General features: G+C 36.5%; 2 protein-coding genes across 3 annotated transcripts; one reads left to right on the forward strand and one right to left on the reverse strand.

The window, feature by feature from the left end:
* The first annotated feature begins 1,236 nt into the window (after positions 1–1,236).
* Positions 1,237–11,708, forward strand: LOC143460368 (podocan-like). Of its 2 annotated transcripts, XM_076957850.1 has the most exons (12): positions 1,237–2,270; positions 2,498–2,557; positions 2,916–3,054; positions 3,255–3,460; positions 4,214–4,410; positions 5,938–6,077; positions 6,164–6,296; positions 6,870–7,012; positions 7,204–7,410; positions 7,577–7,736; positions 10,626–10,761; positions 10,914–11,708. In XM_076957850.1, exons 1-12 carry the CDS (start codon positions 2,144–2,146, stop codon positions 11,180–11,182), a joined length of 1,917 nt encoding a protein of 638 aa, XP_076813965.1. In that variant the 5' UTR covers positions 1,237–2,143; the 3' UTR covers positions 11,183–11,708. The 2 variants fall into 2 exon arrangements, with proteins under 2 accessions (XP_076813965.1, XP_076813966.1); XM_076957851.1 differs by lacking the exon at positions 2,498–2,557 and having other exon boundaries at positions 1,240–2,270.
* Positions 11,709–17,388, reverse strand: LOC143460369 (ATP-dependent Clp protease proteolytic subunit 1, mitochondrial-like). The gene is made up of 6 exons (XM_076957852.1): positions 17,256–17,388; positions 13,437–13,598; positions 13,039–13,135; positions 12,636–12,823; positions 12,442–12,547; positions 11,709–12,226 (listed from the first exon to the last, which is right to left on the reverse strand). The coding sequence occupies exons 1-6, from the start codon at positions 17,334–17,336 to the stop codon at positions 12,120–12,122; spliced, it is 741 nt and encodes a 246-aa protein (XP_076813967.1). The 5' UTR covers positions 17,337–17,388; the 3' UTR covers positions 11,709–12,119.
* Between the last annotated feature and the right edge of the window lie 1,347 nt (positions 17,389–18,735).

Raw genomic sequence — 18,735 nt, forward strand, 5'->3', positions numbered from 1 at the left:
TACGTCTTAATTGAATATTATTAAAGTAGATTCAAGAATGTTTTCCATATTCGAGCTTAGAATGATACATTATATATTTAGGCCTAATCATATAACCTTACTACACAGAGCTAGTCGTAAATATTTACTTTATTTTTGACAAGTAAAGCTACAGTTATTTCGAGTGGTCATGAAAATATACCTAAAACGAGGACGTCAGAATGATGTAACTGTAACACATTATATTACGTTTATATTAACTGTTAGAAGTTTAGTTCAAAATTTGATGCTATAGAAAATCTACTTTACTGTGTAAAATAGAGTTTGCTACGAAGGTAAATAGTTGGTGCGAAAGACTACTTGAGGAAAAGTTATTAAGGACTGTGAAAACCACTTCTGCTGTAATCATTTAAAAAAAATCACGAAAGACAGTTCTTTTCCTTCTAACAGACGCTTTTGTCAGAGTTAAACCGAACCTGTCGAGTCTCTTCAGAAGTTGCCGTTCGATAAGCATCAGTGCTGCACCTAACACACCAAATTTTATTTAACAAACTGATAAGTTCATACGCAATTGTCGAAGTCTGATCTATTGTCAAAAAAACATGGCGCATAATGTAGCGGTTTGTTGCTTTAAGATTTAGCATTCGATGCCAGTGTCATTCATCATTAGCAGTTTTATTTGATAAAACAGAAACATAAACATTTGCAGTTTTGCCAGTATGCGACTAGAAGCTAAACGTTGCAAAGTGGCATGTTTTTGAGTCGTTCGAATTTTAATTGTACCGGTGCAGGTTATGAGTTATAAATATCAAGAATGTGAGCATATGAAACTTAAAGCATTTACCATAAGGTTAAACTCACATTAATGTTTAAAACAAAAGTCTCTTATTTTACAATTTGTTTAACCCTAGAATGCATAACAGGGGTCAAAATGACCCAAACGGTGCTATTCATCATAACTGCTTAACACATATTGCGAATTAACTCCTGGTTTTTCTTGACTTTGTTAGCCTTTTATACTTATACATGATGAGAAAACGGTTGTTCTGTAAAATTTTACCTTTGACAAGAAAAATGCATTTTTCATTAAATACCCCTAGAATGCATAACAGGGGTCATTTTGACCCGCAGCATGCATCACGATATAAGCATTGACGAAGAAGACCCAAAAAAGAGGTCTGAGATCATCAGGTTTTATAACAAGACAAAGATTGGTTTTGACTTGGTTGACCAAATGGTTCAAACATATACTTGCAAACGACAAACCCGCCGATGGCCTCTAGTTCTCTTTTACAATCTGCTCGACATCGCAGCTCTAAATGCATATACCATATTCAGACAAGTATATCCTGATTATCAGAGTGGACAAGGTTCAAAGCGACGAGGTTTCATAACAGATCTTGCTAACTGCCTCATTTTGCCCCACATGATGACAAAACAGAAAATTCCTCAACTCCACAGAGCCACAAGAGAGGCTATGGTGAGATGTGGCTTAGCTTTTCGAAGTACATCCCTGCAAACAGCAAACACGTTGCAGAAGTGGAAGCGGTGTTCCTTATGTCCACACGCAAAGGATAAGAAAGTTAATTGCAAAATGTTGCTCAAGATGTTGCAGACCCGTGTGCCCAGAGCAGAGCGTGACCATGATCACATGCAGCAAATGCAGTGAATGAATTAGGCTAAGGGTTGTAATGTGAACTGTTCTGGACTTTTCTTTCATTTTCTCATCGACTTCTTTATACTGTTTTTCGTCGGTTGTTTCATTAAAATGCAGCAAAGACTCTAGATATGTCATCATAACGCCAATGGAAGAGACAAGGAAAGAACAAGAAGAAAAATATTCAATATCTTTAAAACAGAATTGCATGTAATAGCAATACGGGTCAAAATGACCCCTGTTATGCATTAGCGTAAGTTTTTTCGTGTATGCATTCTAGGGTTAACCGCTTTTCTGAACATTTTGGTCAATCTGTTCAATCAATGGGTTTCAAAGTTTGTGGTTGTAAGCTGAACGATGTAGTACCAGTATAAGTGAGTTGTGTATATACGATTGTGTGAGAGCATCAAACGACACCTAAATCTTAAATTGCGGGTTTAATCTATCGGATGTACAACAGGTAATCAGGTAAGGTATAGGTTTTCTGGACGCTTTGTAAGATTGGCAATGCCAGTATCGTTTTTTATGGTCTTGTTTCTTTCAATTTGGATTTTATCTGAGGGTGAAAACCTAGAGGATCTTTCGTATGCTGTAGAAAGTGAAAACGGTGAAAACGATATGAGTGAATGGCAAGGTAAGCTAAATTTTATTAAACTTTTTTTTTCTCTATACACGCCCGGAAATATACATTTTATATTCTACCGTATGGTTTGGTTTGCTATGAATTATTAAAACGGAAACAACGTAATATAAGATACAAGTGTTGTCACCTAAAACTTGTTGTATTGTTGAAACCCTTTTCTATGGAAACTAGGGCAATAGCTTTAAGACATCTCTTATGATCTGCTTTTGCATATTAAGGTGCCCGTTGTGGCCAATCCAGAAAAATTTCGCGTTCAATTAGATTTGACCCTCTGCTTGGTGAGAAAAGCATGAAATGAAACGAATAATGAAACGTGCTTACGTTGTCATGTCATTTACCTTCTATTAATCGCATTTATAAGTCCATTCATTTTTCAAGTATAATTAATTAGCTTATGCAGTGTAATTGACATGTCATCTTATCTATTACATTTTCACGTCAAACGGTTGCATCAAGTTAGCTTTCAAAAAGGATCAAATTTCAAAAGCTGCGTTTGAGGCTTGAAACTGTCGCTTTGTTGCTGTGGGGGCTTTTGTTTTTATTTTGTCTTTAAAAGCAGCATAATTGTTGTTTCTTGTCTTGGCAACTGTTCTCAGCAAACAGTAATTGGTTTAAATTTTTTAATCTCTTCATCAGGAGTAAACCCTTTTTACGATTGCCCGGAGTCTTGCTATTGCCGCTCCCTGGAACACGTTGATTGTAGTGAGGCTGATCTCGACGAAGTTCCACTTAATATCTCAAGGAGCACAATTTACCTGATGCTCAATAAGAACAGGTTGGCAAATATTTTTTATTTTAACCAAAAAATGTCTATCACAGTAACAAAAGGACTAAACATACTTCGTCTAGTAAATCTAAATTCACCTATAAGAGTCTGGAGTTTATCTCAGATGAATTCAGTTCAAGTGTGAGTTTGAGTCATTCTACAGTATTTCTCTCTTTATTCAGTTTTATTGGAATATTTTTACTTTGTAGGTTACATGGGTTGTCATCAGACACTTTCTACAATTGTCCCCTGATTCGGACTTTAAACCTGCAGGACAACATGCTCTCGGATGATGGGATCTCGCCAGCCACATTTGCTCCCCTTCACGATCTCCGGCATCTCATCCTCTCCGACAATCGGTTCCTTTTTGTACCGGAGGGCTTGCCAAATACGTTAATAACTCTGCATTTGTCAGGTGACGCAATTTTACTATTTTAGATAATCGTAATGATTTGGGTGTAATATGATGCATCTTGCGATAAAAACGTGTCGTTTTGACATATTATCGTAAAATCACTAACTAACTTAACATGATTGGAAAATGTTTGCAAAATCAGTTATAACGTAGGCTGGGTGGTGTTGCACGAAGGCTATATAGCTCGTAGCTTATTAGGCACTGGGGCATTTAAAATAATTTTTTAGGGCAATAAGTTACGTTTACTCCAACATTCATCGGTCACACAGTACCATAATTAATTGTCGGCGCACGATATGTCTAAAGGCTGTTATAAACATAACTCAGCTTATCTGCTTCAAGTGTAGTGTCTATTGCGCAGTGTTTCGTCTTAATAACTTTAATTTTAGTAACTTATAACTTTTTGTATCTCCCTTCGGGAGCCGCTGATAGAAATGAAAGGGCCATGACGTCTTATATGTTATCATTACAGTATACTTGACCTCATATCGTAGGTCGTTTAAAACCAACTGGAAATTTTCGACCGGTAGGATTACAAAGCGATCAAGTTGCACTGACTATACAACATTTCCTTTGGTAATAAAAGAAAACAAAAATGATTTACAGAAAGATAATTTGGTAAATTTAAACATTTTCGACCTATTCACTCGACAGAGATCGCAATGTGCATCGTAGTCGAAGCTGCAGACTTCTTGGAAGTGTTTTTTATTGTTTGTTTTCTCAGCTGAAAAACTTTAAAACATTCGTCACCAGGTAATGCAATCAAGCAAATCGACCCGATCACTCTCGCCTGGAAGGGCCAGTTACGTCATCTGTACTTGCACGATAATCGCCTGACCAGACAGGGGATGAAACCCAAGATATTTGACGGATTAACGCATCTGGAGGAAGTGACGTTGGCTAATAACAAATTTTCATCATTTCCGCCGATACCTGCTTCGGCAGAAGTTGTAAGTCTTTTAATTTATTTGTGTTACGTTATATGACTAAACTTTTGGTATCTTATTTCGGCTAAACCACGGTTAGTTTTAAAACTATACCGCGTAGTAATACCACGAAACCGCTTTTGCGTTCATTCGCTGGCAAGCCTAACCCGCGATCTACAAAATAGCTGTTTGAATTTGGGTTTAGAGTTTAGTTTAGAATTTGGGTTCTTAGAGCAAACCGCGGAAAAAATAGAAACTTTGTTAAACACACAGCTCTTGAATGTAGCGTATTCAACGCATTTCTCAATCATTGTTTAAGTCAGTGGTCGGCAGACTTTCATTACGATAGCCCAAATTTTCACTTCATTAGTAAATGAAGGCCCAACGTTACATGCGAATTATACTTAATGCAGTAAATATTACTAGTTCACTAATAGTTTTAATGTGTTTTTCTGTTTTTCGCAGTAAACATTATTTTTTGAAACTATTAGGATAAGTTCAGTTAAATTTTAATCTAGTTACGTGCTTTCCACAGGTTTTAGCAATATACGGTAACCTGAAATTAACAGACAGTTAGCAAATGAAAATACACCCACATCACTAATGTTTAGTTGTATTGCGGCCTAGAAACTATAAAAACGTACATTGGTTTGTGAGACTGCGGTTGAAGTTCCGCTAGCTGGATATAGCAGTCAGCGCCTAAGGTAGTGAAGGATTAGCGTTATAAATAAAAACAGGTTTGCATTCTCAATATGACGTAACAGTTAACGCTATGTGAGTGGGGGGTTACTGGTTGTGTTTTCCAGATGTTTACCGTTATGGCTGTAGTTAACCTTTAGTTAAGATGGAAAAAAACATCAAGAAGTGGATTGCTAGCGCTCCAAGTTAACCAGGCTAATAGAAAAAAGCTCTGAAATTATCACTCAGCCCACATTTACTTGATTACAGGATACAATATGCGGCCCATTATATTTTGCTTAAAGGCCCACATTTGGACCGCGGCCCACAGTTTGCCGACTACTGGTTTAAGTTGTGGTCGTTTTATTTGTTTCGTAAACTGTATTAGTCAACTAAACTTAAACATATCCGGAAATTCCGCAGTGGATTTCCGAGACATTTAAGCTCATTTTGTCAAACATCAACATTTTGAGCTCGGCAAAACCAATGTAGTCTGCCGAGCTGGAATATGGGCGTTGTGCCTGTTTGTTAACACGTAAAGTTATCGGTATGCGGTATCGCCGCTTACATGTATACAGTATGTAGTTATCATTGTTTGTATGATTAACTAATATTTAGTCAAAAAGTTTCTACATTAACTAGGCTAATTTTAATGTTGTGTAAGTCCTATGATAAATATCATAGATATCGGCAACTCTGAAGTAAAAACATCCACTATACATTAGGTGTTCAGCGAATAACAGTAGATATAAAAAAAATTTAGCCGGCAATTTTTGATATAGGCCTACCATCTTATATACTATAGGCTTCCGCCGCTTTATAATTACTCCAACTTTTAAATTGTCGAGATTTTGACGCAATTCTTGTTTGCAGGTGTACTTGCAGAACAATAGCATTGTTGCCATACCGGAAGGAAGTTTCAGACGACGTCGAAACATACGCGTACTTTTTCTGCAAAAGAATAATATTTCCGACGAAGGTTTGCGAAAGAAATCATTTGTGGGTTTGCAAAGGCAAGCGATTTGCAGTCGTTACAACCTCTCGAACGTTTACTTACATGTTAGTTTCAAGAATAACAATTTTTCTTTTTTTAACTTAGGATTGAATATTTAGACCTGTCGGACAATAATTTGACAACAGTGCCAGATAATCTTCCAAAAAAATTAAAACGACTTCATCTGGAACGAAACAAAATCTCCAATCTTAGCGCTGCTGCAATGAAAAGACTGAGCGTGAGCAATCCTATTTTTTATCACAACGCTTTGCCGTTCAATAAATACAAGTTAAATTGCCAAAGTTTTTGCCCTGTTTTGTCACCACAGACGTTTTAGGAACTTTGATTTATTTTGACGTTTTTTTTTTGCTTCCAAATTGCATAATCAAAATCCGTAAAGCGCAGTACAAATATAACAGTTTAAATTTGCTAAAGAATAGGTATGGTATTTAAGGATGTAACCTGTATCCTTTTCAAAATTAAGGCATTTCGTTTTTGGCCTAAATGGTTAAATAGCCTTCGTCAAATGTATTTGAAAACCGTCAATGAGTCAATAGGCTTGACGTCTGACCGGACTGCAAAGCTTGCAAAAATATCCAGATTGACGTTCATTTCAGCTAGTTGGTCGGATATATTTCTACGATCCCTTTTTACTATACTTTTTCGCGGTTAGGCAATACTTTGAAGTAAATGTTCGGCATATTTGTCTAATTCCATCTGCATTGCAGCGTGAATGTTATCTCAAAGTTAAATTTAACATCACAGAGTATTTTACTTTATGGTGATAAATCTCCCGATTTTCATTTTCTAGAAAGTTGAATATTTGATCCTCCATCATAACAGCATAGCATCAAGCCACATCGAAAACAATGCGTTCGGTTATTTAAAGCATCTCCACACCCTGCATATGTTCGACAACAAACTTCAGGAAATTCCGAGCAATTTACCATTCAGGTTAACCAAAGTCCCTATAAAAACAATTCTTGTTGGTCTGATCTATAGATTCTATAGAGATAATGTGTATTATTTTTATTCTTGATATTCCTTCTAGCATAATTATTGAATAAGGTTATGAAATGAATATTAGTTTGGATAGAATTTTTTTGAAACCATTTGCGTTTATTTCAAATAAAATTGTTTTGAAGCCTTCAAAGTTTGATACTTCTTCAAAATCAAATTCGTTCCATTGCTGCCAGTTCTTTTTCCAAAACGAAAAATTTGAAGCAACTTGACTTGCGTTATAATGAACTGACTAACCGAAGGATAGCGCGTGGAGCGTTGAGACAGCTCAGCAGTCTTACCATGATCGATTTTACAGGCAACAAGTTACGTGCGGTTCCTGTTTTGCCAAAGTAAGAATAATATGATTTCGTACGTTGTACTTTGGTCACTCAAAATACAGCATAGTGTCACATAATACATCCGGTAAATTATTTTTTCTTTTTTGCAAGTCCTAATTTAAATATGTTGCCAAGACTTCTTGTTGCTTCACGACATTGCACTTTTTTGTTTGTTTAGGAATGTTTCAATTCTGTTGCTGGCGGCTAACTTCATAAAAAAAATCCCACCAAATTCGCTTGCGAGAATGCCTCGTTTGCGACACCTTGCGCTGGGTAACAATGACTTAAACAACGACGGAATACCGCTCTATGCATTCCGTAACAGTGGAGATATGCAGGTAAAAAATCTGGTTATTATAGCTAAAGTGCTATGGTTTTTGATAAAGTAATAATAAAAATCTCGTTTAAGTAAACTAAAGAATAACTTTTGGATAATGGCTCTAGATACTGTACAATGAAAGTTCACCTACATCAGTGGTTCCCAAAGTGGGCGCCAGCGCCCCCTTGGGGGCGTTGGCGCCTCTCAAGGGGGCGCTGGCTACTAAATGGGCGATTGGGGGGCGCTAATAATAAAGTGGGCAGTAACAAGAACAGTGCCAAAGTAAACATTTGCGCTGTTTGTATAATAGTTTTATGCTTCGATTTACTTATTTTACTTTCTTGTGTTCGGTTTCATAGTTTGAGAATTTTCGGTTAATCCTAAAATAAAATACATTTATTGGTCTCACTATTCTTATTGTTATGTTAATAGACGAATTCCAACAGTATTGCGTCATAATAATCTTGCGTTTTTTCTCATGTTGCATATGCCAAAGGGTATTTTAGCCACGAGGAAGCTAGTGTGATTGTGAATAGCAATATTCTTAGATTTTAGTTAGTGAGCCGGTACCTAGGTATAGTTATTTTATTCAGTCATTAGAGTGCTAAATAATGAATTCAGTCAAACGAAAATGCAGGCAATACAGTTCAAGTTATCTCCAGTATGGATTTATTCCAGCCCCAAATTCCGAATCACAGCCAATGTGTTTGCTGTGCTCTAGTCTAAAGTGTTTTCTAATGAAGCGATGAAGCCGTCCAGACTTTCCGAGCATTTAACGAAAATTCACCCAGATAAAGTAGGCAAGAGTGCAACATTTTTTCAAATGCTCTGGGACAATTTCAAAAAACGGAAAACTGTTGGCACGATGTTTTCAAACCTTTTCTATACAAGTAATGATGGATAATGTGCGTCTTACAATTTGTCTTTGATGCTTGCAAGAAAAGGCGCACACGATCGGCGAAGAATTGATCTTGCCATCAGTGAAGGAAGTTTTAGACACCGTTTTGCATCACAAGGCCTCTTCTACAGTTATTAAATCTATTCCTCTGAGTAACAATACTGTTCAGAGACTGGTGGATGAGATGGCCACCTATATAGAAGATAGCTTATGCAGCATCATCAAGAATACAGGATTCAGTTTACAACTGGATGAGTCAACTTTTCCAGTAAATGAGTCTCTATTACTTGGGTATGTTCGTTTTGTGAATGATGGAGTTTTACATGAAGAGTTGGCAATAGTTTTAGCACTGGATTCAGATACTCGCGGTGAGACAGTATTTCAAGAAGTTAAAACATATCTCGAAAAAAACAAATTCCACTTACCAATATCATAGTGTGTGCAACTGACGGCGCCCCATCTATGATGGGCCGTTACCGTAGCTTCATGGCATTCCTAAAAGCAGCGAATCCAAACGTGCTTACAATTCATTGTGTGATTCATCGGCAGCATTTGGTGGCCAAGAATATCAGTGGTCGTCTTAACCTCTCATTGACGACTGTCATCAAGGCAGTAAATAAGATTAAAGCTCATGGACTTAACACACGCTTGTTTAAGCAATTGTGTAAAGAGAACAACGAGGCCCTTGAGCGCTTACTTCTACACACGGGAGTAAGATGGCTCTCCAAGGGAAGCTGCCTTGCACGATTTTACACACTGATAGATACTGTTGTGGAATTCTTTGAAAGCTGTCACCCTGGCCTTGCCAAAGAAATTATTGCTATGAAATGATATCGCATACTTGTCAGATATATTTTCCAAATTTAACGAATTGAACCTATTCCTTCAGGGTAACGAGGTAAATCGAATCAAGGTAAAATCAGCACTGTGTGGATTCAAAAATAAGCTTGCGTTGTATGGGCGAAATTTAGCTAGACGCAATTCTTCCAGTTTTCCAGCTTGCAACAACTTGATATCAGCGACAAAGGTATTTCTAATGTTGATGTTGAGACATACAGCAAGTATATTCAGGAATTGCATGAAGACATGGAAGTTCGGTTTCAGGATGTAATACAATTGGAGATTCCTGACTGGATAATCGACCAATTCATTGATATTTCCGAGCAACGGATTCTTGCAAAATGATTTTGAACTCAAACCAAAATTCCGTATCTCGTATCAATCATTTTGGCTGCAACGCGAAATTAAAGTGAAATATCCTCACATGTGGGACTGGGTAAAAAATTTTTTCAATGCATTTCCCAGCTCATACTTATTAGAGCGTACGTTCAGTGCCGTCACAATGCTTCTGGACAACAGAAGAAACCGCCTGGACATAGTGAGACGAGGAGATTTACGATTGTTATGTAACAACATGTTTATGATGTAACAAAAGCTTTGTTTGACTTGAATGGTGGATGATGTAATAATCCCTGCTATCTAGTTTTGATGGCTGGAGCTAGGCTTGTAAACGTTCAATTTGTTTGCATATCGATGTAGTTATTAAGAAAAGCGATTACACAGTTCGAAAGAGGAATGTCCTGCCGTGTCAGAAATGTTTTAGTTGTCAAAATTGACCCATCGTACGTCGAGTAATTGTAAAAATTTCAGGCTAATTTTAGTGCTGGTTTTGCAAGCGTGAATGTGCTTTTTCCTTGCTTCTCGAATGGATAGTAAATTTGTTGTTACTTTTTTGTTAAATGGGCGTTTGATAGTCAGTAAGTTGTTCAGGGGGGCGTTATCGGAAAAAAGTTTGGGAAACACTGACCTACATGCATAAATTGAGGTAATTTTTTGGGTAATTAATTGGGTAGCCTACAACACTGTATTCAATACTGCATTGTTTTTAAAAACATTTATCTATTCTACATAGATGCAATTTCTTGATCACTTCGGGCAGTTCCAGCAACTATTTCTCTTATGATGTTTTAATTATCTTGGTCTAAGTTAGATCTTGGTTAATGTTTGCAGGTTTTGGATTTAAGCGGAAATTATTTGACTTCTGTTCCGAAATATCTTCCCGTTAATCTAGAACATCTTTATCTACAAGAGAATATGATCGAAAGTATACCAAGAAATACCTTCTTTTCTTGTCTGAAGCTTAAAGGTTCGTACAGGGAGGTCACCAACGTTTCTGCACAAAAAGCCAAATAGACCAACTTCATTGATATGCCAATCGTCATCAGAATACAAAATTATTTTAGTTGACTATTATTTTGCCGAGAAATTAATTTCCTAATTTATTTTTTTAATTAAAAGCAATCCACCTGCAAGACAATCAATTGCTGCCTGAAACTGTGTCGAAAGCAGCATTTACTCCCTTGCGATTCCTTCAGAGAATTGACGTCACCTGGCGTAGGCGAAGACCTGATGAGGTTTTTTATGACATGGATTCTTCTTCAAGAAGACGGAGGTCTCTGTCATCAACACGGAGAATTTTATGTGATAACGGGTGGTATAACGACGAATGCGCGAGAGTGACCTCAGAACCCTGCTTGAGCGGCAAGATTATGGTGCACCCACGATAAGGATGGTAACGCGATCTCTTACGTTTCCGTCATGTTTGTTGTGCAATATCTGAGACGTACGTTCGAAGAAATAGGATCAACGATGTATGCAGGTTGACAGGAGAATAGTCCTAAGATGAATTGGGACTTTAACGCACAAATACTAATTTCAACCCTGTATGCATTTTTCTCAAGCAGCTTTCTGCAAAATCAAAACCATTTTATTAATTTTTTGAACATATTTGACCTTTGCTCGGAGATTAGACAATGCTGGAGGTGTTACGATATATCTTGTGCATACTGTTCTTCAAGGTGGCCACACATGTTCGGTTGTTGAAAGTGTGTGATACTTGTGCTCTTGTTGCTTTAATGCAGCTATCCTAGATGTTTTGAGCGTTTTTTTTTATTGTTGAAAGGTTATTTTATTACCGTACTTAATTGTATCAATACATGTTGTTTATATTTTGAACACAACACCTGTTTCCGTCACTAAACTAAACCTTAAGTGAGTAAAAAACAAATTTCAAAGTAAAGACCGAACCTTAAACTGGTTATAACAGGACAAGTCTTTAATGAAATATTATACCAAATTACTAACAGTTTTAAAAGCAAGATAACACGGAAAAAAACCTATGTTCATAAATACCGCGATATACAAAAGTCTAGTAATTTAAACAAGAAAACTTTTGTCCTCAAAAAGCATCCAGGTAAAATACGCAATAAATTAGAAGCATTGAAACCAATAAAAAGTAATTTCAAAATAATGCATCCAATGACAATACTTCTAGCATCAATCTTTGGATAAGATTTCCTAGCTTAGTTAAAAATTTTCATAGCAAACATGCTTAACAAGCGCCCAGAAATGTCGCCATCTGGATATACCAAAAATATCTGAAATATCGTAACAAATGAATTTTTAATAAAAAAAAGCAAAAAATTAAATGCAGTGTATTATGATTCATTTTTCTTCAAAGGTTTTAACACCATGTTCTAACACATTATCAATTAATCCAAAGCTTTTGGCTTCATAAGGATCCATAAAATTGTCCCGATCTAATGCCGTTTCTGCACACATATTAAAGACAACACATTACATTATCGACTGGAATTAAATCTGCAAAGGTCTAGAAGGGCTTAGTTTATTAAGCCAACACTTTGACTAAATATTTTAGGGAGCACAGAGACACTAAAGAGCTGAAATTAAGTTGGAAATATTATTTAAGTTCACAACTTCATTTCATTTATAACAAATAACTCACAAGAACTTGAAAGTTACACACCTATGGTTTGATAAGTTTGTCCGGTATGGTGAACATAAAGTTTATTTAAATTTTCCTTCATTTTCTTAATCTCATTTGCTTGGATAATGATGTCAGATGCTTGACCCTGGTGAGAAAACAAAAAAGTAAGTACCTGAAAAAAAACACATAAATCTTATCTAGAGCAGTGACAAACAATAAATAGGCAGCTTCACCCTAGCACCACCCAGCGGTTGATGCAGCATAATTCTTGAGTTGGGCAATGCACTTCTCATCCCTTTCGAGCCAGCAGCAAGCAATAATGAGCCCATACTGCTGGCTTGACCAACGCACCACGTTGATATTGGACACTGAACAAGTTGCATTGTATCATAGATGGCAAGTCCTGCAGTCACAGCGCCACCTGCAGTAACGATCACGAATTTATCAAAATTCTGGCACAAAATTTTTCAAAGTCCAAAGCCTGATATTTCAATACCATGTCTTAAAAGGTTCATATGCGTCAAATATGTAACATTCAATGGACGATAAAACCAATTTCATCCTATGTAACAAAAGATAAAACAAAACACATGATAAATATCTACAAATATATTTTTACTACTATTTGTCATTTACCTGGTGTGTTGATGTACAAATGGATTGGCTTCTGTTTGCTTTCCGACTGAAGAAATAACAACTGTGCAACAAGCAGACCAGAAACAAAATCATCAACCTATTATACAAGAAAGTTTTCAACAAAATGTCCGTATAGAAGTGGTTAAATTATTCATAAGCAATAATTAATTAAATAGTGACTAAAAATTAAATAATACAATAGGGCTGTAGAGTAGTAATACTGTAGGAGTGAAGTGTAAGTTTTCACAAAATTAAGATACCGACAAGTAATAACCATTATTGCTAAAACCAGCCCTACTAACACCACTAAAAACCTTACTTTTTTTTGTAATCAAAGTCATAAGAAAGCATAATTATTATTGTTCATATAGATTAATTCTGGTAAAACAATTTTATACCGGAGCCATTAGACACACAATTCGCTCTTTTAGTAAGCGAGAATATATATCGTATGTCCGTTCTCCACGTCCAGTTTGTTCAATGACATATGGAACACCCAGCGGCTGCAGCTTCACATTGGATTTATGAAGGCTTCGAGCAGAGAAACATGGCAGAATAGGCTGACAAACAATAAACAACATATTTGATAAAATCGAACTAAACCGCTCCAGAATGCAAAGTACACAATGTGCTCAATAATAGACCAAAGTGACTATTTCACAGGCTCCTATTTACCGAAAGTAATCACAACAGAGTAACTAACAGATTTCTGTCTTATGATGTATGAGTTGCACTTTTGCGGCATAATTGAAGGTAACCATTATGTTGGTAATTACAATGTTTTCCTTGATGGGTAAAAACCTATCTGGAGGACCATCCTTTTATAGGCTTTATGAGCTAGATATTTACTGGAATTCGAAAAGTTTATTCTCACAAACAGTAATTCGTTAAACTCAAAACTTCCAATTTTAATTTCAAATGAGTTGTTAAGTTAATTTAAAAGAACTAATTTTTGGTGCTCATTAAGTCAGAAGTGTGAGAGCTTGGGCACAAAAGGATTAGTTATTAAAAATTATTAAAAATTAAAAGCATACTATAAATCAATGGAATTGAATTAAATGAATTAACCGAAATAAAATTTTTCAAATTTGGTGATACACTTAGGCTAATCGCAACATAGTCTATAATGTTGGCTTTTTTTGAACTCAGGTTGATTTTAACACTCGCTGGTTACCACAGTTATAAATTGTAGTTTTGGTACCCAGCATTCCATCTACCCTATTAAAACACTCTGATTTCAGTAGCTGACTCCAAGCAAAGCAAACATTTATTTTTCCAAATGCTTGTTACCGAAGTAAGAAAATGCCAAATTGTATAACCTCCCAACTCATGAGCTTGATGTAGAGTAAATGCAACCTTTAAAGTGTAAAAATTAATGGGACTTAAAAAATTGGCTGCATCTGCTCATTTAAAACCTGCTAAATGCACATTTCCTTGGTAAACATTCACATCAGCCACTCACTCTGCAAGCTTCTAGTCTAGGTTCACACGATTGGCAATTTCTTAATTTGGCAAATGACAACCAGTAAAATGCTACCTCAAAACACTAATTACGAAATAAAATATCCTGAAGGGTGAGTGTTATTGAAAAACAATATTAATTATTTGACAAGATAAAATTCAGAATTACGCCTAATCCAATGGTCAATTCAAATTGAAGCTTTCCAATGCACTAAAAACAACTTGCACATTTTAAGCGTTGGCTAGGTGGCGAAGCGGTTACGCCTAGCATGCCTGGTTCGTAAACCTGCATATCTGGTTTAATTCCCAGTTGTGCTATATTGTAATATACTTGAGCAGGGTTAGCAAGATTGCTTCTGTTCATTTGTCCTGATAAACAGACTTAAATTCGTAAATACGTATTCGTCTTAGTAAACAAAAATGGAAAAGCGAAGTAAATTTGCAGTTAACATAGTTGTGCCAAGATGTGTATTTGCTCCCTGTCACACCAAGGTCAAACCAAATTTACATCTAGTAACTCATGTGGAATGCACTCTGGAGTCTAGCGCCATAATTTTTGACTTGTTTAATTACTTCATCTTTTGGGCAATGACTGTTGGGAGCGAAAAGAATAGAGCTAACCTTGTAATAGCAAAACAACACCAAATACTCTCACAAACATTGAAAAAACGAGGGTATGAAAAATGTATAAGGCTGGAAGGTTAGCACGACTACCAAACTGAAATTGACTTTTTGCTCACCATAACAGTCAATGGAAAAAATTAAAGAATATGCACATATTTTCAAACCAAGCACAATATTATCTATTAGTAGGCAATATTATAATATAACTTAAACATGTGGGTCGCACGCACATCTGCACATTTGCCAGCTGCTTTCCGCACGCTTTTTTAAAAATAACACTGGTCTACAAAAACAAAAAAATTTTTGTTGCATGAACTTTGATGATTGATTTAGGCTAAGTTTTGGTTGCTGAATCCAATTCTGAGCTCAGAATTGCTCTATCACGTCAGGTTTTATCGCTGCGCATTTTCCCCAATTTCATAAATTGATCAAATTTTTACTTTCATTAGCGACGGTACGGTGAGCGTATAACAGCAACAAATCAAATATTGTTATTAAAAGCACCTATGGTGAAACCTCGGCTGGAAGTTTTGTTGTAGCACAGAATCACAGAGTTTTCAGTAAACTTTAATCTAGTGGTTATCAATCTTTCTTCAATCACGGACCTCTTTTCGAATTTCAAAAATATAAGCGGACGCATTCATTTTTTTCTTTCGTATCTCATTACTTAGTTACCATCTTTATACATCGCGCTTGGTTTATACATCACGTTTGGTAGCTCATTACTGAGTTACCGTCTTTATCTGTATACATCTGCCCTGGAGACTTAAAAGGTAGACTTAAATGCTTTTTGTGACAGCACCCTGCTCTTTAGTAAAACGTAAATATTGTCAACAATAAACATAACATTGTTCGTATAATGTAAAAGAAAATTGACAGCTCAAAACGAAGCCTGAAGTGCGTGTTACTTCACAATGGAAATAAATATGCATCGATTCCAGTAGGACATTCTGTGACACTCAAAGAAACGTATAAAAACATTAAGGATGTGCTGGAAACACTGAAGTACAGCGATTATGGCTGGGGATTATGTGTAGACATAAAAATAATGAACCTTCTGTTATGACAGCAAGGTGGTTACACCAAATACCCTTGTTTTCTCTGCTACTGGGATAGCAGAGCCATAGATGAGCATTGGATAAAAGATAAGTAGCCAGAAAGGAGCAGTTTAACACCTGGAGAGAAAAATATCATTCATAACCCGTTAGTAGATACCAAGAAGATCATCCTGCTGCTACTTCCCATCAAACTTGGGGCAATGAAATGGTATGCTAAGGCTCTTGATCACAATGGAGATTGCTTTAAGTACATCTGCTAAGCCTTCCCAAGCCTCAGTGAAGAAAAGAAAGAAAAAGGCTGGAGTTTTTAGTGGCCCACAAATAAGGCAGCTGTTCAGAGATCCAAACTTTGCAGCATCAATGAACACAGTTGAAGCAAGGGCTTGGAATGCTTTTTCTTTAGTTGTTAGTAACTCCTTTGGCAACAGAAAGGCAGAGAACTATCCAGACCACTTAAAAGAAATGTTATCCAGCATGCAAGAGAAGAAATGCAATATGAGCATAAAGCTACATTTTCTGAAAAATCATTTAGATTACTTTTCTAAAAACCTTGGGGACTTCAGTGAAGAATAAGGTGAGCGCTTTCACTAAGACATTAGAGTTATATGAAAGAGCGCTACCAAGGCCGATGGGACTGCCACATGATGGCACATTACTGCTGGAACTTGAAGAGAGAAAATTACACCACTACCCATAAACGAAATCCATTAAAACGAAAATTTTCGAGCTCTTAAAGATTGTGGCATTTCTGTATCATTACATAGATTGTTTAACGGCTAGTTTCTAGTGATGTTTTTTGAATGATTTCGAGGCTTTGTGTTCGTGTTTTGCATGATTAAGCGTTCCAGCAGTTTTGATTAAAACAACCTCTACATTTCGAGGCGGTTTCTGATTTGCGATATTATTTATAATGAACATATGTATTATCTCAAAAACGTGATGTAATAGAAAAAAAATAATACCAGATTCGGATTCAGCGCCCCAAAATTAGGTAAAAAAGACCCCAACACAGTCTGCCGCAAAAATCGTGTTGACCAGTGTAATCTAAGTAATATGACATCAAGTTATACAAACCAATGCATTTTTCTTCGAGTTATTTCTTATGTAAAAAATTGATGCTTTTCTGAAAGCCTTCGAAGAATTCATAGTATTCATTCACTTCGACCAAACGCCCCAGTCGCACAGCAAGTTTATGAGGTAACGTAGAGATGTGATTCATAGAATTGTGAGAGCATGAAGGTTTTATAATCTGAATAGGGAGTCTCCCTAAAGCACTACTTCTAATAATCTTTTCCCTGTAAATAAGCTTTACTTTTGAAACCGCGCGTTATAGCAGCGTTTGCAAAAGAATAGTCAATAAAATATTTCTTCAGCTGTACAGATTGCAATGCAAATGGGCATAAAACTATAGTCTATGTGAAAAAATTTCAAACCGGTTCTCTCGAAACTGGTAAGTAAAAAATGTAAATATAGACGTCGTCACAATTTTCTGCATGCTAGTGCAGAATTCTGGCAGAAAAATTCAATCTGGACTACGCCAGAAAACAAACAAAGCACTGGACTTTCGGGGTCAACAATGTGGGGTTTCTGGTTAATGAGCATGTTTTCAGCACACTAACGTTAATTAGCAGTGCTACGTGGCCTGACTATCATAAAATCTGATTCCTACTATGAAAGCGTGTCCATTCCAGTTAACATAGGACCAGGCCGATATTGGACACCAGAAAACCACAACAATAAAAACAATTATTAATCAGAAGTCCCACTGGGGCAGAAGCATTGCCACACCAAAAAGTAACGGACTGGAAAAGAAGTGCATCAAAGTGGCAAGTAGATGCTTTCAGTATGGGTATTTCTACTAACTGCCTCCCGCTCTGTGTGCAGTGTTAGACATGCAACGTCACATTTCTATGACGTCAGAATTGGTCGCGGAATTGTTCTGATTGTACAGTGGTCTGGCAACAACCGATGCAGTGTAACTTTTTGGTTAACGTAAGTTGGTATGGCATGATAATCTTTATCTTCGGACTGAAATCTTTGCACGACTTAAGCCCGGCGATGATTGATTAATTATCGCTCAAGCCCCGGTTACCGAGCTAGCTTTTGTGGAAGTTCGAATTGTCACACATTTTTTATTTTTTCTTTATAGTAACTTATCGCCCGAATTTAGAACTGTCCACCAAATGCATTGAACAGGAGTAAATATCTTTAATGCCTTTTTGAAAGAAATTAAAACGCTATCGCGTCACTGGGTATCCAACATAGAAACCGAGCCGCATTTATTGCAAAGCCAGCGTTCGAACTACTCGGCTACCGAGCAGATAATAGTTGCAATCAAAGGTAATATTGAGTCCGGTCGATTTTGACTCTCACAGAAGGAACGAAGTTTTCTCACGCAGCATTATTTTCTCGTTATCCTCAGCTTACAAAATAGTAGCAAATTAGATATTGGCTGCGTAAGTTATACAATAGAACGTTTTGCAACGGTATAAGGCGATTTCAAAATGAAATTGACATTGGAACCAGTATAGAAACATACTTTGGAGTTTAAATT

The sequence above is a fragment of the Clavelina lepadiformis genome, chromosome 5 (assembly GCF_947623445.1).
Source record: "Clavelina lepadiformis chromosome 5, kaClaLepa1.1, whole genome shotgun sequence".
NCBI classification, from domain to species: Eukaryota; Metazoa; Chordata; class Ascidiacea; order Aplousobranchia; family Clavelinidae; genus Clavelina; species Clavelina lepadiformis.